At 42.3% G+C, this 26,956-nt stretch overlaps 1 protein-coding gene and 1 long non-coding RNA gene across 6 annotated transcripts in view; one reads left to right on the forward strand and one right to left on the reverse strand.

The window, feature by feature from the left end:
- The first annotated feature begins 9,816 nt into the window (after positions 1 to 9,816).
- Positions 9,817 to 16,642, forward strand: LOC143443277 (uncharacterized). 3 transcript variants are annotated; one of them, XR_013112100.1, is made up of 4 exons: positions 9,833 to 10,424; positions 12,359 to 12,485; positions 14,539 to 14,877; positions 15,347 to 16,642. It is a non-coding gene; the product is annotated as an uncharacterized LOC143443277 (long non-coding RNA). The 3 variants fall into 3 exon arrangements; XR_013112099.1 differs by having other exon boundaries at positions 9,817 to 10,424; positions 12,362 to 12,485; positions 14,539 to 16,642; XR_013112098.1 differs by having other exon boundaries at positions 9,822 to 10,424; positions 14,539 to 16,642.
- Positions 16,643 to 17,474: 832 nt separating this feature from the next.
- Cap2 (cyclase associated actin cytoskeleton regulatory protein 2) overlaps positions 17,475 to 26,956 on the reverse strand; it is a 142,150-nt gene continuing 132,668 nt past the window's right edge. For all 3 annotated transcript variants that reach the window (XM_034510850.2, XM_034510851.2, XM_076939092.1), the window contains 2 exons: positions 22,024 to 22,164; positions 17,475 to 18,862 (listed from right to left, as the gene is read on the reverse strand). In XM_034510850.2, coding sequence (XP_034366741.1) covers positions 18,779 to 18,862; positions 22,024 to 22,164 — 225 coding nt within the window. In that variant the 3' untranslated portion in view covers positions 17,475 to 18,778. The remainder of the gene's footprint in view (positions 18,863 to 22,023; positions 22,165 to 26,956) is intronic.

The raw sequence follows: 26,956 nt of genomic DNA on the forward strand, positions 1-26,956 counted from the left end.
GCCACCTCTGTCAACCTTCTAAACAGCTTCTGTGTCACTGAACCATTTCTTCAGCTACAAAGACATTTTAATACTTAAATAAGCAGTCGGTGTAAGTTCGAGTATGGAGGCAGGGACAGCAGGAAAAGAACTTAAAAATGTCTAGAATGAGGGTGACATAGCATGATTATTGGAGATATGGAATTTGTTTTGAATAGCTATGTTTTCATAGTATGTGGCATAGTAGAGACATTAAGAAGATAATGTAAGACCACAAAGAATAAAAATAATCCCCTTATAAGTGAAGCCACATAACCAGAGAATTAGAAACACAATTTCAGAAAACCAGAAGGAACAAAGTAAATAGAACATGCCATATCTGAACAGATTTCATACTTCTGACTTAAGTATGAAATACCTTAAGTCAGAAGAAATGCAGAAGGGCTGGAGACATGGCTCATCCATTAAGAGAGCTTTCTGCTCAGGCTTCAGGGCTGGAGTTGTTGTCTCATGTACAGTTGAAAGCCAGCACTGAGGGAGATGGAGACAAGGGATTTGCTGGTTTACAGCCTAGCCCCCCAAACCACAAGTTCCAAGTTGAGAGAGAGAGAGAGAGAGAGAGAGAGAGAGAGAGAGAGAGAGAGAGATCTTGCCTCAAAAGAGTAGGGCAGGGAGTGATAGAGGGCATGGGGCACCATCCAGGCAAAAGACCCCCACACAAAGTAAAAGAGTGTGTGTATGAGTATCTTACCTGCATGTATGGTTGTGTACCACATGTCTGCCTGGTGCTCCTGGAGGTCAGAACCTGCATCAGATGCTCCAGAACTGAAGTTACGATGGATACTATGTGGGTCCTGGGAATTGAACCCCAGCCGTCCGCAAGTGCACCAAATGTCCTTAAACCACACAGACTTCTCTCCAGCCCCATTGTCCACTTTTTAATATCACGAGGTTTTTTTTTCTTCTGAAAAGCTGATTATAGCATGAGACTCAGTAACCCAAGTGAACAGTGGACAATGTTAGAAGGCTGTCTGGTAAACATGAAACATTTACTTACTTGTAGAACTGAGACTAAGTGGGTGTCAGTGCCAGTCAGCTGCCAACCAAGAGCCCATAACCACACAGTGATTTGAACAGGGAGTCGGAAGTTCTATTGGGACTGAATTAGAGGGGGATTGGCTAGCAAAAGGCTGAGAGAAAAGGAGAGCTTTCTGCAGAGCAGACTCTTTCCAGCTAGGAGAAGCTCGAAGGAGAAGAAGCCTCAGTATGAAGCGTTGTCTCTCTCTTTCTTGTATGCTCAAATCTGAATCCCAGCATGGATGACCGCTATTATGAAAGCTCTGAAATAGGGTAACCTCAGTTTCCCTTGGTGTTCTGGAGGCCCCTTGCCTTGGCCCCCAGAATGCTGGGAGTACAGGCATGAGGTACCACGACTTGGAAAATAGCTAATTAATTTTTTACCCATCTTGGAATTCATGCTTTGATAGGACTTAAAAGAACATTCTAGCTGGGTGGTGGAGGAGCATACCTTTAATCCCAGAACCCAGGAAGAAGAGACAGCAGGATCTCTGTGAGTTGGAGACCAGCCTGATCTACAGAAGGAATTCCAGGACAGCTAGGGCTACCACAAAGAGAAACCCTGTTCCAAAAAAAACCAAAAAAACAAAAAACAAAAAAACAAACAAAAAAAAACCCAAAGCAAAACAAAAAACAAACAAAAGCAAAAACAGAGCACAAGAACATTCTAGACACCTGGGTAGCCAAAAAACCTGTTCTTTGACAATAGAATTTCTTAGTTTTAGTCGGATAATCTATTTTTAAATTTATTATTCTATTTGAGTAATACTTATCAGTGACATTTAATAAAATGTCCAGTGCACTGAGTAAAATATTTAATTTTAAAATAATTTGATTTCTATACTAATTTGTGGTAAAATATGTAACAAAAGCATTTTTTTTTTCTGTATAACTAGACTTGGGTGAAATGCTGTGTAAGACTCTCCCCCACCCCCCCGGGGTTGCTAGGCAGCAGTAAGAAACATATCCAGTGCAGTAAGTCTTTTATACAATAAAAATGATAATAATAATATTTTTCTTTATTATAGATTTCTTGATTATTGGAATTTGAGGTGATTTACATGTGTGTTCTCATTCATAGCAGGCTTTTTGTTAACTCTGAAAAAACATGTAACACTCAAACTATGGTCTGCTGCCTTGTGTAAAATAGACAGGACTTCAGGCAACCAGTAGGGGGAGGAATTTCCAAAGTTAATTGCTGTCTCCAAGCCCAGAAGCTGAGAATCTTGAACAAGATCGACCTAATTCTCTGGTGTTTTTGTTTTCCTCTCTCCTTTCTTCTCTCCTCTACTCCCCTCTCCACAACCCTCTTTTGTTTGACACAGGTTCCCATTTAGCACAGGGGGCCTCCAGCTCATTATGTATTCAGGGATGACCTTTAACTTCTGGTCCTCCCACCTTTGTCTCTTGAGCACCAGGATTCATGGTGTGTGTCTCTAGGTCCAACTTAAGCAGTTCAAACCCAGCCCTTGTCTCTCTTTTATTCAGACCGAACCCGAGGCTTGCTTGCTGGTTCCGTGTAGCGTCCATGTACATTACCCATGAAGTTTGGCACGAGGAAAGATTGCAGTAGGGTAAGGCTAGAGTTTCACTTTGAAATAGGAGATTGGGGTAAAGGAAAGGCAGAGTGTTACATACTGAGCGTGGCATCATAATCAGCTGAACGAGAACAGGATCCTCGAAGAAAAAAAAAAAAAGAGTATCACCCAAAGGGAAAGTCCACTGTGTTGGATAGTGTTTTGTTGGGGCAAGCACATGAAAGAGTGTTTTCCTGAAGTGGACACAGGTGAAAGAGTTAGGTAGACTTATGAAGGAATGTTTCACTGAGCAGACAGAAGAGAGAGGATGTTCTGCTAAAGCAAGCACTCGAAAGGACACGTGATGAAGGAGTCTTTGCTAATGACACGCATGTATTGGTCCACCTTACACTGTGTAGTTGAGCTGCATTCGTGGGGACTCCATAGAGAGAAACACACCAAAAACTTCTGGTGGTGTGCTGCAGTTTGTAGCCCCTTCCAAGGATTCAGGCTGATTGGCAGAGTGATGGCAGCTGAGCTGTCTCACACATGCTGAGGCAAGAGGCATGGGTGACACGTGATGTTTGGAGGGTATAAATAGGACTCCATGGCGTGATGGACACAGAGCTTGGCTTGCTGGTATGGTTAGCTGTGCAACGCTTGTGTGTCTCTTGTCTTTGCTGACCTTCAATTCTCTGAGAGAGGCGCAGACTAGAACTTCTCCCGGTGTCCCTCTAGGTGCCCCCTGCTGACTGGAGTCTGAGGTCTGGCTGTCTCTGCTAGGTCACACCGCTGCTGCTTATTCGTGTTTGCATCCTGACTCTATTGAACTGGACTGCTGGTGTATCGGGGAGGTGTTTGCGAGTGGATGGAGCTGCTGCTGCCTGCTAACCTGTGAACCGAACTGCTGATTTCCAGACAACACAGGTTGGAGTTGCTCCAAAGAACCTTTCTAAACAAGTCCACTTACCTGCCCCCCCACCCCCCTTTCCCACTGCCTCTGCTGGGTGGTGGGTTAAAAGGGAGGTTAAAGCATTTAAGAACCATCATTAAAATTAGGTTTTGGAAAGAATTAAAAGTTACAAGTCTGATTTGGACCTAGTCAGCAACAGAAAGATAAAAAGCTTTGATGCAGACGGGATTTGGCTCGGCCTAAGAGTACTTGTGTGACATGCAGGAGACACTGGGTTTCATCCCCAACATGATCCAGGAGCCATTACGAAGGGCATGTATTTGTAAAATAAAAGGGCTGGTTCAAATGAATGTGGTGAGCATGGACCTGCACCTCGTCTCTCCTTTACACTCACACTGGAAACTAGCCACAGGAAAAAGCCAAAGTTCCTGATCTTGGAGGTCAGGCCATTCAGTCCTGTACTCACTGAAATCTTTTCCTTGGAATTTCACCCTTGACAGTGGCTCCATCTCTCTTAAATTTCTTTCTAGCCTTCCTCTGAGGTGAACTGCACTAGCCTGAAGGCCACTCTCCCCTGCCTGGTTATTGTTATGCTTATCTCTATCTATCTATCTATCTATCTATCTATCTATCTATCTATCTTTGCTGTGCTCAGATGGATCCCAGGGCTTCAAGCACGACTGGCAAATGCTCTGCCAGTGAACTATATTTCCTTTCAAAATATTTATTTTCATCTTAACTTACATGTATATGTGTGGATAGGGGAACATGAGTGTCTTTGTCTGTGGCAGGCAGAAGGGAGCGTTAGATTCCCTGAAGCCGGAGTCGAAGGCAGTTACGAGATGTCAGAATGGATTCTGAGAGCCAAACTAGTCCTCTTTGGGAGTAGCGAGCTGCCCTTAGTCTCACAGCCTTTCCGCCCACAGGTTTTCTCTCCTAGGAGGTGGGACCATGGTCACAAATGGAAGCTTTGTTGCCTAGAGCAACCTGTGGGTTCCAACCCCAAATCTCTCACAGGGGTCACCTAAGACCATCAGAAAACACAGATATTTATTTTACATTGTGACCCATAAAAGTGGTAAAATTACAGTTAGGAAGGAGCAATGAAAATAACTTTGTGGTTGGGGTCAGCACACCGTGAGAAACTGTATGAAGGGCCTCAACATTAGGAAGGTTGGGACCCGCCACTCTAGAGGGTCTGAGTCATGCCCACTGACTGAAACCTCCGTGTCACCCTTTGAATCCTTGCTCTGTTCATGGTCCACCTTGCTGTGTGGTCAAAAGAATGAAAACAAAACAAAACACATACTGCTCCCCCCGCCCACCCCCATTTCTGTAGTCTCCTTTGGGGCTTGATTGGCATTGCATACAGTGTTGACTAAGTTTAATACACTGGCTGACTTTATTCTAATCAAATGTAAGAGTCATCTTTCTTTTTCATTCAAGAGGCTCTATCCCTAGAATAGCCTGTTTTGATCCATTGTGGTTTTCTGTACCAGACTGGCAAGCTAAGGCTGAAAGTACCTGGTATTGGTGTGATTTGGAGAAAAGGGTTCATTCATTTTGAAGAAGAAAATTTGCACAATTTAAAAAATTTATCTGTCTATTTATTTAATGTGTGTGAGTACACTGTAGCATCTTCAGACATACCAGAAGGCATCTGATCCCATTACAGATGGTTGTGAGCCACCATGTGGTTGCTGGGAATTGAACTCATGACCTCTGAAAGAGAAGCCAGTGCTCTTAACCACTGAGCCATCTCTCCAGCCCCCTGCACAATGTTTTAAATGGATAACTTGCCAAGAGTGAATAGAATTCAGAATAACCAAGCCCTGTCCCTAAGTGATTCTCCTTTTAGGAAGATACATAACAGAAAGATTAGCTAACCAAGTACATTCCTACAGGGTTATTTATAAAAGCAAAGCAAGGAAAATCCATGAAATAGTCATCATAGATCCAGAGTAGCAGGCACCTAATAACAGGCTCTTAGAAAGTAATACAGTATAACACTTAGAAGTTGTCATTGTTAACTAAGAAGAAAAAGAGACTTTAAAAGTGTAGGGCATTAAGAGCAAGAATATATATTTTACATACCAAAATATTTTTGTCTTGTCATTTTGTTATGAGACTGTCTCATAAAACTCAAGTTGGCCTTGAAATTGTTATGTGGCTGAGGATGACCTTGAACTCCAGATCTGTCTGCCTGCACCTTCCATGTGCGGGGATTATAGGTGTGTGCTACCATCTCCAGCTGAGATGTTAATTGACAGTGGATGTTTGATTAATTTTAACATGTGTTTCATATTGGAGGAATAATCTATTTATTAATTGGTACTTTGTAGATAATGCAAAAAAAATAGCCATTCTGTTTCTTATTTGTTTGCATACCTCTAATCCATTTTTAATTCAAAACTTGATACATGCAGGAGATAGTAGCTAATGTTTTTAATCCCAGCACTCAGGAGGCAGAGGTAGGTGGACTTCTGTGAGTTAGAGTCGAGCCTGGTCTACATAGGAAGTTACAGGACAGCCAGGGCTACAGTGAGACCTTGTCTAAATACCTGCTTATTGTGACAGAACTGAAGTGCAAGGGAAGACTACGTATCTCTACGTATTCCCATCTCCCACAGGATTAGCCCAGGGAAAAGAGCTTCTTTTCATGTTTTTATTGTTTTTTCAAACATAAAATGACATCTGATTTAATTTTTGCTTCATTGAAAGGGTGTGTGCCCAGGTCTTCATTCATGCTGGGCACACACCCTGCCATACTGATTCACCCCCCTGCCCCCAGCACAGACTTTTGCTTTGTTTTATGTTTATTCATTTACTTGACCTTTAAGCATTAATCATGTTTGTTTCATTTCCCTAACTTTTGGGCTAAAATGCTCATTATCTTATAATCTCCAGTAGAAGGAGTTTCCATTGCTACTAAATTGGAATTGCAGTAAGGTTTTCTTCTTTAGATAATTACTTAAAAGATGAATTAAACTTCTACACTGCATGCTGGAGAGATAGCTCAGTGGTTAAGGGCATGTGATGCTCTTGCAGAGGATTAGAGTTCAGTTTCTGGCACCCTTGTTTGGTGTCTCCTAACCACCTGTAACTCACGCTCCAAGGGGAATCCAGTACCCTCGACTGGTTTTGACAGACACCTATACACATGTGCACATATGTATGTGCACACACGCACAGAACAATTTTTCAAAATACTTATTTATTTAATGTATATGAATGTTGTATCTGCAAGGACACCAACATGCCAGAAGAGGGCATCAGATCCCATTACAGATGGTTGTGAGCCACCATGTGGGAACTGAATTCAGGACATCTGGAAGAGCAGCCAGTGCTCTTAACTTTCCAGCCCCCACATAACAATTTTTAAAAGGTTACATTATTGAGATTATTTTAGCTATTCTTTTATTTCCTGCTTGCTGTTCTTCAGAAGAACCCATAGCCTGTGTGTTATTTACAGACTCCACATTTTTACATCATTTCAGGTGTAGAGTTTTAGCTTTATAAGACACTAAAAATCATCATGACAAATATTATTGGAGTAGTGTTACTTTTGAAATTCACAATGATTGTTATTATAATTAGAAAAAAGTTTAGACACCTGTAGGATATTTGGCATAATCCTAACACCTCTCTGGGTGTGTTACCTTTGCATAATGAGATTATGAATTTAAAGAATGCTGCTCTGTTGACCTTTGATGCTGCAAATAATCCCAATAAAATTATCCATGGCCTGAGCTCAGTATTTCCATTTTGTACAAACCTCAGGAAAGGCATATATAGCTTGATTAGGCTAGCCCTTCTTGTCCTGGGAATACTTTTATTCCTGCCCATCATATTAAAGCTTATCTTTAACAACATCAACATGTTGGCAGCCAAAGTACATGGCTTAAACCTAAAAATGGACCCCCAGACAAAGCTATTAAATTAATAGCTAGCAAGCCAAGAACAGGTAAGATTCTGTACAGAGCCTTACCAACCTAAGACAGAAGTGCATTGCCTTTGATAATGTATATTCCATGACAGGTAAGGAAGGCATTCTTGTCAGAACGACCTAAGACAGGCTCAGTCTTGTTAACAAAATAAAAAAACGGGGAGAGGTGGAGAGCCTTTGGGGCTACTTGGCAAGAAGCTGACATGGGCCAAGGACAAGGAAAGGGGCTGCTTGACAGGAATATGACATTGGCCAAGGACAAGGAAGTAGGCTTCAAGCAGGAATCTGACATAAGACTAGAACAAAGAAATCATTTCAGGTAGGAGTCTAAATTGTAGGCTACAACAAAGAAGTAATCTCAGGCAAGAATCTAAATATTAGGCCAGAACAAAGAAGTAATTTCAGACAGGATTCTAAATTTTAGACTAGAACAAGGAAGTAGGCTTCAGATATGAAAATGACCTTGGGCTAGGATAGGGAAGTAGGCTCAGATACTTTTGTCATCCTGATAAGCATTTAGAAACAGTGATCACGGGAGTGTTCACATAACTGGGTTTAATGCCTTGCTTTTTCTTTGACTATTTGTGTTCATTGTATTGCTTGTTCCTTGACTATTTGCATCTATTGTATTGCTAGTTCCTCAACCTAGAACTGACCTTAATACATGCATGTAATCAAAATGGTATAAAAGCATAAAGGAAGAGGGGGTATAGGATAGGGGATTCTAGGGAGGGGAAATGGGCAAAGGGGATGACATTTGTACTGTCAATAAATAAAATGCCAATAAAAAAAAAGACACTAAAAATCTAGGTTCATCCCAATGGTTATGCTTGCTTGTCAACATTACATCTGGATTAACTAAAACTCAAGTGACTGGAAACATCTGTGAGGGATCTTTTTCTTAATTGAATTGTCTGAAGTAGGGAGTTCTACTTCTAATCCTGGTCTTTGAGTTGGGCATATTTGCCTTTAATCTGGAACACACCTTCTGCTGGCAGTCTGTATAGAGGGCATGGAAGAAGGAAGCTTGCTTTCTTGGCCTGCTCGCTCTGGCTTTCACTTGCAAGTCCATTCCTTCCCTAGGATTAGAGACTACTTCTTCAGGATTCCAGTGCATACTGAAGAACAGCTGAGACATCCAGCCTTGTACACTGAGCAACTACTGGATGCTTGGATTTTCCACTGGTAGATAGTCATTGCTGGACTAGCTGGGCCTTCTTCAGTTCCTCTAGAGAAGTCTAACTAATATATTCATTCTCTAGACTTTCAGCATTTCTTTCAAATCAATCTTGTTAACGACACCATTTGACTTAATATATAAAGTTATATAATATATAAAAATCTTTAATATTTTTGTGCATATTAATTCTGTCTTATTTTAAAGAATGCTTTTGTTTGCATTTCCAAACAGTGTTGCTTAATATATTTTTATGGAAAAGAAGAATCCAAGATGATCTCTAACTCCTGATGCTAGAAATATATGTTGTGTGTGATCCTCTCCCCTTTCTTGAGTGTGATGGGCACCTCTGTGATCAGATTATATTGTATGACATGCTCAGGACAGCATACAGTGACAGGGACTGCCTGCAGTAGGCCGGGATGGAGATGGTCTCAGTAGCCCGTGGCAGCTCTTTGTAAAAAACAGTTGTTCCTATTTCTCCTAACCTTAGCCCTGGAAAATGGCTGGATAGATTTTATTTGTGCATGACTACTTTTTCAGTTAGCCTTGGTGTGCATCACTATTCTACTATATCTGACTCTTTTTTTGCTTCTTTCTCCTTCTGCTCTGGTGAATTCTGTGAAACTAGATGTTCCTTGATGTAATGATTCTTAAACAATTAAAAATTGAGGCATGGGGCACAGCACAGCACAGTCCTAATGGCCCAGGTGCATGCTGTGTGTTCTCATCTGGGAAACAATGCAATAACTGCACAATGGTAGTTCCAGATTAATGATTGACTTGCAAAGAGAGTTTGAAGAAATTATTAGAAAATGAAATAGAGCCAACACTGGGACCCCAAGAAAGGAAAAATCTACTGAAGTTATGAAATAAGTTTTTCACAACATTTAAGAGTGGTTCCTGGATAAGTAAGTATAGAATGCATAAAATGATATATTAGTAAAAATAAGTCAGAATACTGGGACTCTTAGGGGAGTCACTGTGTGCAATGTACAGAAGCAGAAAGCTAGTGGAACTACTGAGTTAAGGGTTAACTTGATTCTTTCTGGCCACTGCCTGGCAGCTTTGCCCATGTCATTTATCATTAGAGCTTCACAGGAAAATGCAAGTAGCTGACCTCAGAGCTCTGAGCTCTGAAGTATAATAATTCAAAAGTTAAAGTTTAAATAATGATAAGTTTGCAATTATTATTATTTTGGCTACAGGCCTGGGAATAGGGAAGCTTGAAACTTTGGGGAACAATTGTGATTCTTAATTCTTTGTGGGACATGGTTATTCTTTTGAACTTGATTTGGCAATGATTATACAATGTCTTTTTTATTTTCTATCTGCTTTTGGAGTATCGATAAAAGACTGGGGCAAGAGAAAGACGAGAGAGCATGAGAAGAGCATGTGAGGAGTGAGTGAAGAGAGAATGTGAGGTGTGTATGGAGAGTGTGTGAGTGAAAGGAGAGTGCATGTGGTGTGTGTGAGGTGTGTGTGAAGAGTGTGTGAGAGTGAAAGGGGAATGCACAGAGGTGTGTAGGAGTATGGGAGTCCAAGAAAAGAAAAGTGCACAGGAGAAAAGCAGAGTGGGCAGGAGAATGCAGTGTGTGTGCAGCCTGAAGCTGCGAGCAAACAAGCGAGAAAGAAAGAAAGAAAGAAAGAAAGCAGAGACTGAGAGAGAAGAGAAACTTTAAGCCTTGAAAAGTTGCCTGTCAGCTTGTATCCCAAAAGTAGTCTGTGTATATTTATTATGCGCCTTCCAGCTATCCCTGCTTCCAGATGAGAACGCTGATCCTGTGTCGAGGCTGGACCCCAACAATGACACAGGTAAAAGGGTCTACATATATTACTAAGGTCCAAATCAGCCTGCTTTACATCAATCAAAAGGTGAAGTATCCTAGGTGACCCTGACCAGATTAGGTAAAACCTTTAAAAGAGAATTTAATGCAGTCACCATAAATGTTGTTTCCCTGTCTGTTTCTGAGCTTGTGACTCTTGCTTTCTTACGTATGATTCGCATCTAATACCTTTTTTACTCATTCTGTTTGTTTGCTTGTTTGTTTGTTTAATTTTGAGCCAAGGCCTCTCTATTATATAGGCCTGGCTGTCCTGGAACTCACTACATAGACCAGACTGGCCTGGAACTAGTAGACATCCACCTGCCTCCAGTAGAATTGAAGGCCTATGCCACCACCCAGTGCTCTTTCTCTTTACTTATTCTTTCACCATTGAGATACTTTGTTTTAAGGTATTTGTTTGTTTGTTTGTTTGTTTTGAGAGAAGCTCTCATGTAGCTGGAGTTGGTCTTACCATCACTGTGTAGCTGAGGTGGCTTGGAACTCCTGATCTTTCTGCCTGCATTTTTCCTCTCTCCCTCCCTTCCTCCCTCTCTTCCTTTCTTTAATTATTTTATTTATTTACATTTCAAATGTTGTCCCCCTTCCTGGTCCCCTCTCCATTAACCCACACCCTCTCCCCTCCCCTTTGCCTCTAAGAAAATGTTCTACCACCTCACCCCTCTAACATTCCCCTTCTCTTGGGCATCAAGCCTCCACAGGACCAAGCACACCCCCTCCCTCTGAGGCCAGACAAGGCAGTTCTCTGCTACATATGTAGCAGACAGGCTCATGTATGTTCTTTGGTTGGTGGTTTAGTCTCTGTGAGCTCTGAGGGGTCTGGGTTAGTTGACATTGTTGCTCTTCCTATGGCGTTGCAATCTCCTTCAGTTCCTTCTGTCCTTTCCCAAACTCTTCGATTTGGGTCCCCAGGCTCAGTTCAATGGTTGTCTGTGAGTATCTGCATCTGTCTCAGTCAGGTGCTGGCAGAGCCTCTCAGAGGACAGCCATGCCAGGCTCCTGTTTGCAAACACATCTTGGCATCAGCAATAGTGTCGGGGTTTGGTGTCTGTGCATGTGATGAATCTCAAGGTGGATGACTCATTTCTTGAGTCCTAGGATTATGTGCATGGTCCACTTATGCCCAGCCCATATTTAACCTGAGGCACTTAAAAACAAAATGTGTGTATTGTTGACTTGAGAGATTTTTGTGGTATAATTTATTATACTTATACTCACTGTTGTATCAACTTTTTTCATCTTGTTCTATGATTTATGCATATTCTTTTTATACTTGTATTTTATACTTTGATATATATTTCATTATAAAAAAAGTTGCAAAAAATCGCACACTAAAGTTAATCAGACCCAAAGACTATACAAATCAATGAACTTCTATACAGTTAAAGAACCATTCCAAATGGATGCTGTAGAGCCTCACACTGGGTTTTTTTTACATGATGCCTCAGTGTTTCATACCTTTTTTTTGTATTTTGATATTACAATATAATTGCAGCATCACTTCTTTCCTTATCTGCCCTTTAAATCCTACTGTGTATACCATGTATGTGTATCTATCTTTGTCTGTCTGTCTGTCTGTCTGTCTGTCTCTATCTATCTATCTATCTATATCTAATGAACTGTGAGCCTACTTAATTGATGGCAAGCTATTGGAACTGTCTCTGTCTCATAGGACACTGAATTCTTTTTGAGGAAAATAGACATACACTTCTGTGAACTGCAGAGGAGGTTAATTTAATTAGAGGAAGTAGCTGTCTAGCCAGTTGGTAGAAGCAGCGTGCAGAATGTAGGCCATATTGTTGGCATAATTATTTCAGAAGCTAACAAGTGAGAGAGCCTTTTTGATAACTCTGTGAACCAGACTTTAGTTGTCAACAACGGGAGCTCATTCCCGTTTACATCCAGCAGATGCAGTGCCCACCACATTTGGTCTTTATTCTTCCCATCCTGGTGCATGGCGGCAACAGAGCTCAAGAAAAAGCTGGCCCTGACCTGGAGCCTCGACAGGTGTTTGGATCATTGAGCATTTCAGGTGTGTCTTCCTGTAGATATATATGGTTAGCGTCCTTCTGATCCAACGAATCAAATAAGTACTAACGTTTATGCTTCTATTCGCCATCATGAATGGTGCAAATTTATGATAGCATAGGAGATGCCTGGGGGCTCAGTCAGAGTGTCTGTATACCTAGACTAGAAAGAATATGCATACTTTCACCGTCTTTAAGATTTATAGGGCAGGAAGCTCCCTGCCTTCCTCTTTCCCCTTTTCCTCCTGTCTTACATTTATTATTTGTGTGTGTGTGTGTGTGTGTGTGTGTGTGTGTGTGTGTGTGTGTGTGTATAGGCACATGTGGAGGATGGAGGAAAGCTTTCAGGAGTTTATGGATTATTTTTCTCCTTCCCACCATGGGTTCCAGAGATTAAATTTGGATCCTTAGGTCTGTGCAAGTGTCCCCCCCACCCCCCCGAATTATGCAGTCCACCCATTGTCTAGTATTTTTGAGGCAAGATCTCCCACTCAAGCTCAACATCTCAGTGCTGGGGTCTTTTCTTTGTACTATTTGTTCCACAGCTCTGGTAAAGTATTCTCACACTGCCTCCCCATCCTGTAGTGACACCATGGACAGACGTCTCTGAACGCGCCGCAAAAGAAAACTGATGTATTGAAACTTGATTGCAGAAAGCAGTCGTGTTCCTGGCACTGATAGTCTGCGTCCACCTGACACTGGCTTTGTGTCACAACTTTGAAACTTGATCCAAATGTGGGAGGCAGGACAGGCTGTGAGAGGGCACGTGTTGTTCGTGTCATGACTGTGCCCCATTGGAACAATGAGCAAGAAAGGGCCATCAGTCTTTGCAAGCAAATCTTGAGCTTTCCTAATCAATATAATTGTTATATTCGTAGACAGATTTCCCTGGCAGGTTTATTGACTTTCCAGTAAAACTAGTCAATTTGTAAGGTTATCAATGAAAATGTTTTTAAAAAGACATGGTTTCTGTTTAGTTGTCAGAATGAATTATTGATCTCAGGGAATTACCATCTGACTTTATCATTCATTCATTCATTCATTCATTCATTCATAGATAAGGTCTCATGTGCCCAGGCTGGCTGCAAGGATAAGTAGCCAAGGATAGCTTTGAACTTTTGACCCTCCCAACCTTTGCTTCTAAGCTCTGCTACCTTATCTGTTTAATGTAGTTTGATCCCAGGGCTTCAGGCTCAGGAGTCAAGCACTCTACCAACTGAGCTACCTTCTCAGCATCAGCTGATTTCTTTTAAAAAGATGTTTTTTTTTTTTCTGTGATGTTGGCAGATGGAATCTAAACATTGGCATTATGCTTTAATAAGGGACGTATCTTTCATTTGGTTCTTTGTGTCATAACGAGACATCATCTTTAAATTGATGACGTGGTCCTAAAAAATGTGTTTTGTTTGATTGTCGTTTGAGATTTGATCTTCTGTAGCCCTGGATGACCTTGAACTCACTTTAGAGTTGACCATGACCTTGAAAGCCAGATTCTCCTGCTTCCAGTGTCCAAGTGCTGGGATTCCAGGCATGCCACTATACCCTGCTTCTAAAATGCAATGTACTGAAAGAGAGAAAGTGGACTTAGACCCCAAACATCTAAAGTTACAGCTTTAGGCAAAAACTTATCTTTGACTATGAAACCAGACTTTGTGCTAGAGCGAAACTTGAACACAAACTCTTTTCAGCAAACATTACCCTTTGTTCATTGTCTATTCCGCGCCAAGTTACTAAACAAACAGAGGAACAAAAACCATCTGGGGCAATCAGGGTGAACATCGGTGGGGTGATTTGAGCTGGTTTCTCGGCTACAGGCAGAGCAGACAGCAGCTGCCTTACACACAGAAATACTTAAATGTGCTCAATAGGGCTAACACAAAACCAGCCTGTCTCCAGTGCAGGGATAAAAGCCCTCAAAATGGCTGTCAAAACTGCCTCTGAACCTAGAGTGGTACAGACAGTACCAACGTTTTAAAGTAAGTTCTTTGTAATGAGCAGGTTTAATGAGGTTTTTCTTCTTTTTCTTCTTCTTCTTTCTTTTTTATTTTGAATATTTAGCTCATGAAATAATTCCTAGGGTGTTGGTGTCAGAGAGGACGCCAGAACTGCATATCTACTGGCTGACATTTTCAGTTCTATGCCACAGTGACATCCTGAAAACACATGTTCAAAACTGAACCCTGAGCCAGCCATGATGGCTCATGCCCATAACCTCAGCGCCCCACAAGGCTGTGGTGGGAGATTTACTGTGATTTCAAGGCCAGCATGGGCTACCTAGCAAGTTACAGTTCAGCCTGGGCTACGAAGACCATCTCAAACATTGTACTGAAAAAGAAGACTGAACTATGATTTCTCCCATCTTCACTTCCTATCCATATGTCCGACCACAGGAAAAGGGTAAGTATAAATCTATGACAGGAAGTACCAGAGGCCTGTTGTGGCTTCAGTGTGCAATGCCCCCAACCCCCCACAGATTCATATGTTTGAATACTTGGTTTCTGGCAGCTGATGCTGCTTTTGAAGGTTATGGAACCTCTTTAGGAGGCGGAGCCTTGCTAGGGGATGTGGGCCACTGGCCTTGAGATTTGACAGCCAGGCTCCACTTCCTGTCTCCATCTCTGGATCTCTGCACTGTGCCCAGCCACTGTTGGGGGTTGGTCTGGTGTTGCTAATGTATTCAAATGCTAAATTCTGTATCCCCAAGACTTGGCTGTCCCAAGACCAGTGAATTCCCTCATACACTAGCCCTTGTTGAGTAAACCTCCCTCCCCAATTTAAAATTATTGGTTAAATAAAACTGGCGTTAGGCAATTACTGAGGGGAACAGAGGTGGGCAGGGCTTGGGTGACCAGGTTGGGGGTCGCAGGTAGGGACCACGAGAAGAAAGGGAGAGAGAGAGAAGGTTCTCGGAGGAAGAAGAAAGAGAGAAGAGGAAGTCTCCATGAGATATGATGGACCAGGAGCACGTGCCCGAGTGAAATGGATCCTGAGGACAGGTTGGTGGAGCAGAAATAACCAGGAAGACCCAAACAGCAAGTATTTGAGGGTGGGGGTGGACACAGCTGGGGAAGTAGACAGTTTAACATAAAGAAAGATAGATTAGGGGTCATTCCCCCCAGTAATTTCGCAAAACTATATAAAGAAATAATTCATCATCCGAGTCTCATCCATTTGAAAGCTAAGACAGGGATAGGTATAATTAAATTTATTTTACAAGCTACCTCATGTTCTTGCTACCATGCCTTCCCCACAGTGGTGGACTGCATCCCTTAAAACTTTAAGCCAAAATAAATCCATTCGTTTTGAAAACAGAGCAACAAGTGACTAAGATACGGTTTTAGACTTGACAGGAAGCTGAGGGAAACTGGATTACGTGTGTGTGTGTGTGTGTGTGTGTGTGTGTGTGTGTGTGTGTGTGACTCCAGCCACACTGAGAAGTTGGGAAAAGCAGATGGAAACAATCTACTGACATCGAGAATCAGGAACTGGGGAGACGGGTTCAGATGCAGGTTTGAGCATCATCCATGCAGAACTGAAGGGAGACAAACAATCACCAGGGAACTAAAGAGTCGAGATGGGGCGGAGAGGTGGGGGTGCAGACACACACAAAGGGAGTTCAACCAGGAAAAGGCAGTGTCTGGAACGTCATTGATGATTGGGAAGGAACCACTGGATGTGATGCTGGGAGTACCTCAGGGAGACTAGACTAAAGAAACTACAGTCGTTAGAGCAAGCTGCTGCAGCCTTCACCTGACCTACTGTTGTTTCTCTCTGTTCAGAGGCTGATGTCCCTGGATCCCAGCTTCTGCCTCTTTGAAAATGGGTGAGGCAGAGTCATGGTTTCTAAGACGCTGACATAAACATTTCCAACAGTGAAGGGATAAACTACACGGTATGCATCCCCTGTTATTCCTACAGGCACACGAAAGGGAAGACTTTCAGAAGGGACTGAGCTGGGCTGCGGACAGTATTATCCAGGAGAGAACTTACAGTGAAGACTGCCTGTGGGATTTCATTTTCATTCTAAAATACTAAAGAGACACGGGAGCCCTTCACACTAGACTTTCTGCCACTTTCTTTCCTTCTTGTTTTATTTCTTAATTAAAAAAGAAAACCCTGGTTACATAAGGCAACTATGATGAAAATATATAATATGATCTGATGGTGATTTTCATTTTGACTTTTAAAATATAACTTTATACATATGTGTGTGACCAAGTGTGCAGGTGCACCACATGCATGCAGGTACCCATAAGGATGTCAGTCAGCTCCCTTAGAACTGGAGTTACAGATGGCTATGGCTGGTGGGTGGGCGATGGAATTGAATGTGGGCCCACTACAAGAACAGCAGCGCCATGTCTGAGCCATGTCTCCAGCTCCATTTTGACTTTTTTTTAAAGTTTAAATTTTTTAAATTAATTTTTTTATTTTTATTTTTTAAAGATTTATTTTATATATGTGAGTACACTGTTGCTGTCTTCAGACACACCAGAAGAGGGCATTGGATCCCATTACAGATGGCTGTGAGCCACCATGTGATTGCTGGGAATTGAACTCAGGACTTTTGGAAGAGCAGTCAGTGCTCTTAACCACTGAGCCATCTCTCCAGCTCCTAAGTTTAGAATTTTTAAAAAACTTATTTGTGCATGTGTGTGTGTGTGTGTGTGTGTGTGTGTGTGTGTGCATGTGTCTGTGTTGACAGATGCATTCATGATGTGCATGCATGTAGAGATAGGAGGATGTCTTGCGTAGGTCACTTCTCTCCTTCCACTGCGTGGTTCCCGGAGATGAAACTCTGGTTGTAAGGCTTGGTATTACACACCTCTAACTGCTGAGCCATCTCTCCGGCCCTGTAAGTTATTTTATCATCTCACTTTGTATCTCTTGCTGACCACAAACAAATCAACAAACAAACAGGCAAGCAAAGGGTAAAACAACAAAACAAATTCAAGCAAACACCCTCCCCCTAAAAAAAAATCAAACCAGAATTCATCTTTGTATTTAAACAATTAGCTTTTACTTAATATAACTTTACTGTTCAAAAATTATACTTACTAAAGCTACAACATAGTTTATAAGGACCAAACTTTTATAGCAAAACCTTGATACACAAACACCAGTGATGTGAATACTATATGTATATAGAAGCGATTCAAAAACCGAAAGAGAGAGCCAGTGAGGCCTTCCTAGGCACAATCTGGATGCCCCACTGGTTCCAAAAGCTTAGCGCTATGCTTCGTTACACATGACCCAAAAAGCTGCAGAGTTCTCAGCCATGTGCAGAGACGAGACATGGAGAGCATTGTTGCTCACCTGGAAGAGTGTGTACTATCAAGACTAGAAAACCCAACCAGAGCCAAACAACTGATTTGAGAAGCAACAGTCTCTGGCTCTTGGGTGTTTGTCTTTGAGGCTTGTTAGCCTGGCCAATGGAAAAGGGACCCATCTCTAATAAGCGTTAGAGACCAGTATGGGGTTGTCTGATAGTATGGGCAACTTCAAAACTGCAAAGCAAAGGTTGAGCTATTTTTGGAACAGAACCATGAGGTATTACGAAACGAAAAATGAGGACTGAGTCCCCTCCCAGGTCCACCCCACTCCTCTTCTCCCCACCACCACCCTTTGTCTTAGGGATATGCAGACAAATAAGAATTTTCAAAGTGACTCAGGAGAAAGATATTTAAGATGAGGAGTTAAGATTTCTTTTGTTTTTCAATAACTATAAAGGGTATATTGTGTTTCCTTAGAAGTTTCCTCTTTGTGTATATGTCTGTGTTTGTAAAAACATGGATGGAAGTATGCATTCATGCTAACATGATGTTCACACTGATAAAGGTGAACATGTAAAAATTAAAAAATAGACTCTTATTCTTCAGGGCACAAGACTATTTCATCATGTTAAAGTTGTCTAAAAGGTAAAAACATACATAAACTCTCTAAGGCTTCATTTTCTTTAACTAGCAATTAAACAGAAAGGAAGAAAAGGCAGGGCTTTTCCTTATCAGTTACGGTCTTCCTGATACCACGGGAAAAGAATTCTTTTTCCTTTAACCGCTGTGTTTACTAGTTCTCATGTGGAAGTAAAAATCACGCACAAATCATGATCAAATGTTAAATATTTCAAAATGCCCATAAAAGCTCGCCAGGAAAGACACTGTTTTCCACAGCACAGAACTGCACCACAGCACAGAACTGCAGGACGCTGACACAGACGTCGGGGCTATGGTGAAATCTAGCTCCTATTAGCCGCTTGCTTCTGTTTGCTAGAGGAGACTCGGGGAAGGATATCTCTTGGATGTCAGGCCATGATTTCTGCGGGTTCGGTGACCAGTTTGGATCCATCCCATATTGTCTTGAACTGCTCAGGAATGGGAAATTCTCTCTGGAAGAGGTTGAAAAGGACGGTTATTTATGTGGTACGTTCCTGCAGGCAGGTTGAAGGATCATGGGTGACATATGATGGGTGAAAGAAATTGTATCAGTTCTCAATCAGAGAGAGGCTGAGTTACAGGCAGACCAGCATGGTCTGTGACTTCATGCTGGAATCGTCCTATTATTAGTGCTTATGAAGAACCAGGCTTACTTTTTGAGGAAGACCTCAAGTATCCAGGCTAGCTTTGAACTCACTTTGTACTTGACCGAAGCTGATCTCAAACCGCCGATCCTTCTGCCTCTACCTTCTGAATTTTGGGATTACAGGTATCTGCCGTGGGTTAATGTAGAACCCAGGACCTCATTCATGGTAGGCAAATACTGCACCTGAGCTACACCCAGAGCCTCAAGTTAGGCATTTGTATGAGAACCAGACACGAACAAACTCAGGCGACCTCTGAAGACCCCCTGAGCTCAGGGCTGCTGAGATGCCATTCTGAGGGAGCAGAGGTCTGAGAGTTTCAGCAGCGGGGGCCTGGAGTGACAGTGCCAGGGAGCAGAGCAGCCAACATGCAAACCCGGCAAGTCTCTCTTAGCTACTGACCTCCATCAAACAGGTGGTGAATCAGCCTATGGTCTTGCTAACAGGCAGATTCTGATTCTCTGGGTAAGAGAATGAGAAACTCTGGTCTTCAAATTCTCAGGGGAAATCAGTGTGTGAATGGGGCCCAGACTTATCTATTCTTTGAGACATTGTAGAAATGTCCTCAGGGCATGAGAACAAGTGCACATACATAAGTGCGAACCTATACACCACACAACCCCACACCACACACACACACACACACACACACACACTATACCCACCACACATACCACCCATACCACCCACACACACATGACACCACCCCCACAGCATGCATACACACACACACACACACACACACACACACACACGCATATAAGCACACATGAACTCAAGCCCCTTGGCTCTGGCTTCTGGAACCTCACTAGATTTTTCCGTAGAAATGATTTATTTATTTATTTTACTGTAATAAAGAAAGAATACTAGAATGAAATCTTCAATAGAAAAACCAAATTATTTTTGATACAGGGTCTTGTGCTTTGTAGCCCAGGCTGGACTTGATCCTCATGATCCTCCTACCCCAACCTCCTTCCTAGGTACTAAGACTCCAAATGTAGGTCTTCAGCCTACAACGAGACTGCTGTTGAGCAATCCAATGCACCTGTGTACCTGCTATCACTTCTGATATTCTTCTTCAAGTGCAAACACAGCTTTGTGTTTGTTCTCAGGTGGAATGTTCCAGACCTGGAGTTGGGGATGGAAGCCATGCCCTACTGTGTGCTAGGGACATAGATCTCTCAGCCCTATGCCCAGCCATGAAGAAGGCCTCTTTGGTAGTATGGTGCTATAGCATCAGAGAGATGGATACATCCATGGCTCTTCTTTGGGAGCTTGGTTTTCATCCAGATGAAGCATGCCCACTGTCCATTCCCACATCCTGACACCCGAGGCAGGGTATGCATTGCTCCTCCTCACCTCCTCCTGGAAAGTGAGTGAAGAGGTCCAGCAATGTGCAGGAGCAAAGCCACTGACCCAAAGAGGCAAGGCTACTTTTTAATACAAAAACTCAGGCTTTGATTATATTTAATTCTGTAAGTCAGTGGTTCTTGGCCTTCCTAATGCTGCCACCGTTTAATATTGATAGGTGACCCTGTGAAAGGGTTGTTTGACCCTCACAAGGGTCATGACCCACAGGTTGAGAACCACTGCTTCTAAGCCAATGGGTCTCAATCAGGGCTCTGTACTGGAATCCATTTGGACGTCTTTAATAATTACAGATGCTTGGTAGCATGCTCAGAAACTAGCTTAATGAGTTTGAGGTGCTCATCCAAACCCCGAAGCTTATCTCAGCTGATCCAATTCCCATACAGCTGAACGTTCTGCTTAAACAGCTACAAAGACCAGGGATGGCCTGACATGTGGATGTCCTTACTCTGCTGCCTGGCTGTATTGGCTGAGAGCCCAAGAGGGAATGCTTGTCTCACATAGGGTTGGCATCTCCATAGCCCAAGTAGTGAATCCATGACTCACTGTTCGCACAGTATTGTGCTTTAAACTCAAATGAGGAATTCTAGGCTGCAGTTTGTGGTATGTGAGCGTAGGGCCAAAGAAAGTACTGAGGGGTGTGGATAATCTCTGCTTTAAGGAAATCAATCTGTCTGCTGATTGCAACCTGTAGGTAGCTGGTAAGTGTCCCAGGGAGCTGACGTGGCTCTTCTCTTGAAAGCAACTAGCTGAATCTCTCGTTTGCTGCCTCCTCCTGCCCTGTCTGTCCAATTAGATTTAGAACTCTCCATGTGTTAGTTTCCACACACAATGAGCAGATCTGCTGTGCTTCAGAATCCAAAAGAGGAGATTTACTCAATCTTACTCAACGTTGACATGGGTGGACATCTAAAGTGGTTCTAGAAACTGCTTCATTGGGGAGAGGATGTAAAGGAATCACTTGGGCTGGTATTTCTAAATGGAGAATTCAATGGGCTGATGGTATGAGGACTTACTTGGGAGCCTGCTAAGGATCAAGATTCTGGGGGCGGGAAGATGGCTCAGTGGGCAAGGTGCTTGTCTGTCTAAGCAGGAGGGCCTGAGTTTCTATCCCCCAAACCCATACATAAGCCATGCCTGCAATCTCCGCCCTCCTATGATAAGATGGAGGGAGGAGAGAATAACCCCCAGAAGTTTTGACAATGTTGAACAAGAAACACTGTCTCAAATAAGGTGGAGGTAGGCAAGGACTGACACCTGAGGTTTTCCTCAGACCTCCACGTGTCATGGCATGAATGTACTCCCCCACATTATATACAAAGAACCTAGATTCTGGGCCCCATTGTGAGGCTTCAGAATCCAACTTTTGGTTTTTTTTTTTTTTTTTTTTTTTTTGAGTTCTGAGCCCTCTCTGTTGAGCTTCTTGTAGAACCTTACGTCAAGAGGAGCCTTATACCCTTTTTGGCTCCTTCACTCACCTGCCTGTTACGATGTCTTCAAATGAAGCTCATGAGAAGGTCGCCGATGGGCCCCTCTCCAAGAATGCTAACATGAACATGCCACAAAAAACCTTCCTGGGCAGGCTTTTGGAAGGTACTTACATAATCGTCACCCTGAGGGACCAGGACATTCATCTCAGACGACTTGGCGCTCACAATCTCACAGTCTAGCGCATCTTCACTGAGGTACAGGTGACATCCTTCTGTCTTATTAATGGAGATTGTTGGCACTCTCCCCATTACCTAAGATAAGAAAAAAAAAAATGGGACTGAAGCAAAGAAATAAAAATGGCTATGTACCCAAGCAGGTACTCTCTGGAGTTCCTCCTGGGCTTAGCTTTAGGACTCATGGGGCAGTATGGGTCCTGTCTGTCTGTCTGTCTGTCTGTCTGCATGCAGGGTAAGTGTCATTTGAGGACAGAGTGAGAGGACTATACAAGGGGAATCCTAAACAGGCAGGATTTCTCTTTCTTGAGATGAAATGAAGGGATTAATTTGGAGGCAGCAGCTAAAATGTCCAGAAAAGCCCCACAACCCGTTAGTGAATCTGAAACGCCTATCTGATTTCGAGATAAGAGAAACAGGATTCATTTGCTTAAAATGTAAGTTTTGACAGTTATCTCTGAGACTGGGGCTAGAACAAATATCCATACAGACACCGGACAATGAGATTAATTTCGAATAGAAGCCAGGTAGATTGTTCCCAAAGTTCAGAACAAGTAAGAAACTCTCGATTCTTCTCACAGAAGTCATTTGCTGGGTAAGAGTCTGATCTGAGGGCTGAGGGTGAGGTTCAACTGAGATAGGTGTCTAGGTATTTCAAAATGTACTCAGGTCAGGAGCTCAGACTGAGGACATTCGCCCAGATAATCGGGACCCTTGAGCAAGAGGAGGCAGCGCTTTGTACTGTTTACAAGTATCTAAGTCCAGTAAAAACTCAGACCAGTTTTAAGTTTCTCCTTTAACAATCAGTTTTCAAACCTTCCCACAATGCCCACAGGGATATACCATTCTCCCAAAGGCTTCCTTACACCTCTAGATGTTTCCTTCTTGTAATGGTAATTAAAGCAATAAAGACATCTCTCCTTTCAACCCGAAGAAAAGGCTAGTTTGCAAACCAAAGGAACACATTCTGTCTGTGGTACAGGTGCCCTCAAGAATGCCTTGTGGGGCGTCTAGCCGGTCCTTGGGCTTCTCCTTCTCCTCCTCTTGCTCCATAGAAACTGGATACTGAGTTGGAATTGAAGCCCAGAGCAAGAGAAAGGTCCAGCTGGGTCGTTCAGGGTCAAGCAACTACAGGCAGGGCTCTCCCTGAGATAAAATAGTATGTATACAGGAGTGTGTGTGTGTGTGTGTGTGTGTGTGTGTGTGTGTGTGTCTGTCTGTCTGTCTGTCTGTGTTTGTTTTAAAAATGTGCCTAGACATGTTTTCATGACTTCTAGACTTCTTTATGCTACAAGGATGAAAAGCATTTACATGCCAGCCTGAAGCCCATGGATACCACCAGCTAGGCTAAGGAAATCAAGGAGCTGCCAGTGACTCCTAGAGGCTTGGCTTATGAATATTTCTCAGTAATAATTTAAAAAAAAATTCCCCTGACAGTGGTTGTCTGTCTTCTCCAATCTGTATGTTTTCTTAGAACATTTTTTTTCCAAAAAAAAAAAAAGTATTTCCAGGCCAAATTATATGAACTTTAGCTTTTTTTTTCTTTTTAAAAATAACATTATTATTGTAGTAAAATCTGAAAATATACAAACTTCCCATTTTTAAGTGTACAGTTGGATGCCATTTCACAAATGTACAGAGTTGTGCAATCAGGACCACAAGCTGCTTTTAGAATAGTTCCACTATTCTAAAAATATCACTAATGGCCACTTACAGTCAGTCCCCATCTCAGCCCTGGGCAGGTAAGTGATTTCTGCTTCAGTTGTGTCCAGGCCCTTTTCAGACGATTTACTAGGCACTTTAACTAGGTAATGGCACTCTCTTGGTTTGAGCATCCAGAAATTCACTAAGTGTTCTATCAAATGTTGCTCTTGTCTCCGAATTGCTCCTTCTAGCTCCTTCCACAGACAACCAGTGGTTCACCCTTCCCAAGGTAACTGTTCACAGTGCATAGTTCACATCTTTAAAAATGTTAACAAGATATTTCAGGCATGGAAACAAAGAATAGTAGACACATATACTTCCTATAACAACTTTATTAGTGTTGCATTCCGGCTTATTTCCTTTTGGTGTGTCTGAAAGTTTTCTCCCTCCCTCCCTCCCTCCCTCCCTCCCTCCCTCCCTCCCTTCTTTCATTCACTTTCTTCCTTCCCCTCTTTCTTCCAATAGGGTCTCATGTAGCCTAGGTTGGCCGTGAACTCACTTTGGGACCAAAGATGGTTTTGAATTGCTGATCCTTTTCCTGTCTCTACCTCCGGAGTGCTTTGGTCACAGGTGTACACGGTTACACCCAGCTTTACTGTGTTTATTTGTTTGCGTTTGAGACTTGGTTTCACTTTGCAGCCCTGGCTAGCCTGGAACTTGCTGTACAGATCAAGCTGGCCTCTAACTGCACGGAGTCCTCCTGAGTACTGGAATTATTAAGTGTGCAATACACACTCAACCACTGTTCCCCTGACTCCCAAGAACTAAGATCTCACACTATCACTGTCCCCTGGATACTGTCGTCTTCCACCCCACTTTCCCCCATTTTCCCTTTCTTCCCTCCTCCCTGTAAGTAACTACTCTCCTGGATTTTGTTGTTTGTTGTTGCTTTTAAAACTTGTTTGTTTGCTGTTTATTTTTTGCTTATGATCTGGCTATTGGGTGAAGTGCCCAAGAGAACACCTTGACATGTCATGTGCGCTTCATGTGTGAATTGGTTTGCACACACTATATTTTTTAATAAATGGATCTATCACATAGCACCACCGTGTAACTTAACCTTTCAGCTCAACGCCCTTAAAAAAAAAATTACCTGTTTTTAAAATTCACCTAATTTTTTTTTTATGCTGGTAACAATAGCTTGTTCATTTTAATTGTTGAATAGTTTTCAACTGGAAAGAGTTGTTTACTCATTTGCCAGTTGGTGGACACTTAATTTTTTTTGCTCTCTCTTGCTACTATCATGTCACTACAATACATGCTCTCCGTGTTTCCTTATCTGTGACTAGAGCTTTACCATAAGCACAGAAGCACATAATGATTCAGCCACGGGCTATAGATGTGGCATTCATTTTTTTGTTTTTGTTTTTTGTTTTTCAAGACAGGGTTTCTCTGTGTAGCCCTGGCTGTCCTGGAACTAATTCTGTAGACCAGGCTGGCCTCGAACTCAGAAATCCTCCTGCCTCTGCCTCCCAAGTGCTAGGATTAAAGGTGTGTGCCACCACCGCCCGGCTAGATGTGGCATTCGTACTTGGTGCCAATCTGTCCTGCAGTGAGTGTACCAAGTTCACTGTCACTTGGGAGTCCAGTGTCACACTTCCATGATAGGTCATATACCAGACATTAGCACACACTCCCTGCACTTACAGATCCTTTACACATCAGATTCCACAGATGTGGCAGAACAGGGACATTCTAAATGCAAAAGAGATGAGCATGGTCAGGAATCCATGACTGTGGTATTCCTTTACACTCCTCCTGTCAGGCTAGCATATCTTCATATGTGTGTGCCAGCCAGTTCACTTCTTATGTCTCTGAATTGTTAATATTCTCTGCTGGCTTTTCTATTAGAGCATGAGTCTCACTTTCTGGTCTGTGTTAGCGTCTTTACATGTTCTGGATGCAAATCCTTCTCATTATCTACATTGCATATATCTTTCCTTAATCCATATCTGGTCTTTGAGATTTGCATATCATATCTTCTGTTGAATATATATTATGAAAATTGGGGTGTGTGTGTGTGCATACACATGAACGTGTGCACCCTTGCATACACAGTACTAGGGATTACACCTAGGACCTCACCCATGCTATGTAAACACTACTGAACTCAATCCCCAGCCTAGAATTATAACTTTAATGGGGTTAGATTAACCACCTGTTATGTGTATGGTTTGTGGTTTTGAATCACATTAATCACGAAAGCATGAAGGTTTTTTTTTTTTTTCTTTCTGTATGTTATTCTAAATGTCTGAAAGTATTTAATTTGGAACCTTACTTTTAAGTACGGCATGAAGTGTAGATTCAGTGGTTGTTTTATTTTTAATTTTTTCCTTTAATTTTTTTTTTGTGTGTGTATGGTGTTTTGCCTGCATATGTGTCTGTGTGCCATTTGTGTGCAGTACTTGTGGTGGCCAGAAGAGGGCGTGAGATCCTGAGACTGGAGTTACAGATGGTTGGGCGATACAACCTGAATGCTGGGAACCATACCTGGGTCCTCTGCAAGAGCAGCCAGTGCTCCTCACTGTTGTTTTCCCACATAAATAACCAACTGTTCTAAAATCCATTTCAGTGTATACACCCGTCTACATCATGGCTTGCAAGTCTGCTTTTTTTGTTGTTTGTTTTGGCTTTTTTTCTTTTTTAAAATATCTCCAACCATGTGCCACCTTAGAATGACCCAATTCACCTTGTTCATCTGCTTTCAAATGCTTTTATCTAGTCTTTCAAAGACTTTACTTTATTTTTGAGTTCTGTTTATCACCTGTGTCTAGGTGTGGGTTAGCGCTTGTGAGTACAGGCCACGTGGAGTTCATAAGAGCATGCCAGGTGCTCGCTCCGGAGCTGGAGTTACAGGCAGTTGGGGGGCAGCTTAGTTTGGGGTTTAGGAGAAGTCAAATTCGGATCCCCTGCAAGAGCAGTATCACTTGTAACCACCAAGGCTCCTTTCTGGCTTTACTTTTCTTGGTCTCTTAGCTTCCAAATGAATTTCAAGGTTTTTTTTTTTTTCTTCTTCTTTAATAAAAAAATTGCTGAAATATTTGAGCTTTGCAGGACTTACTTACAGACTAAAGAGGCAGAAATGGTCCTTGTGTTGGTTTTGCTCATTTAACTCACGACCATTCTGTGTTCTTTATAAATCTCTTTCGTTTATTTTGTTGATTTA

Source organism: Arvicanthis niloticus, chromosome 8 (assembly GCF_011762505.2).
Source record: "Arvicanthis niloticus isolate mArvNil1 chromosome 8, mArvNil1.pat.X, whole genome shotgun sequence".
Lineage (NCBI taxonomy): Eukaryota > Metazoa > Chordata > Mammalia > Rodentia > Muridae > Arvicanthis > Arvicanthis niloticus.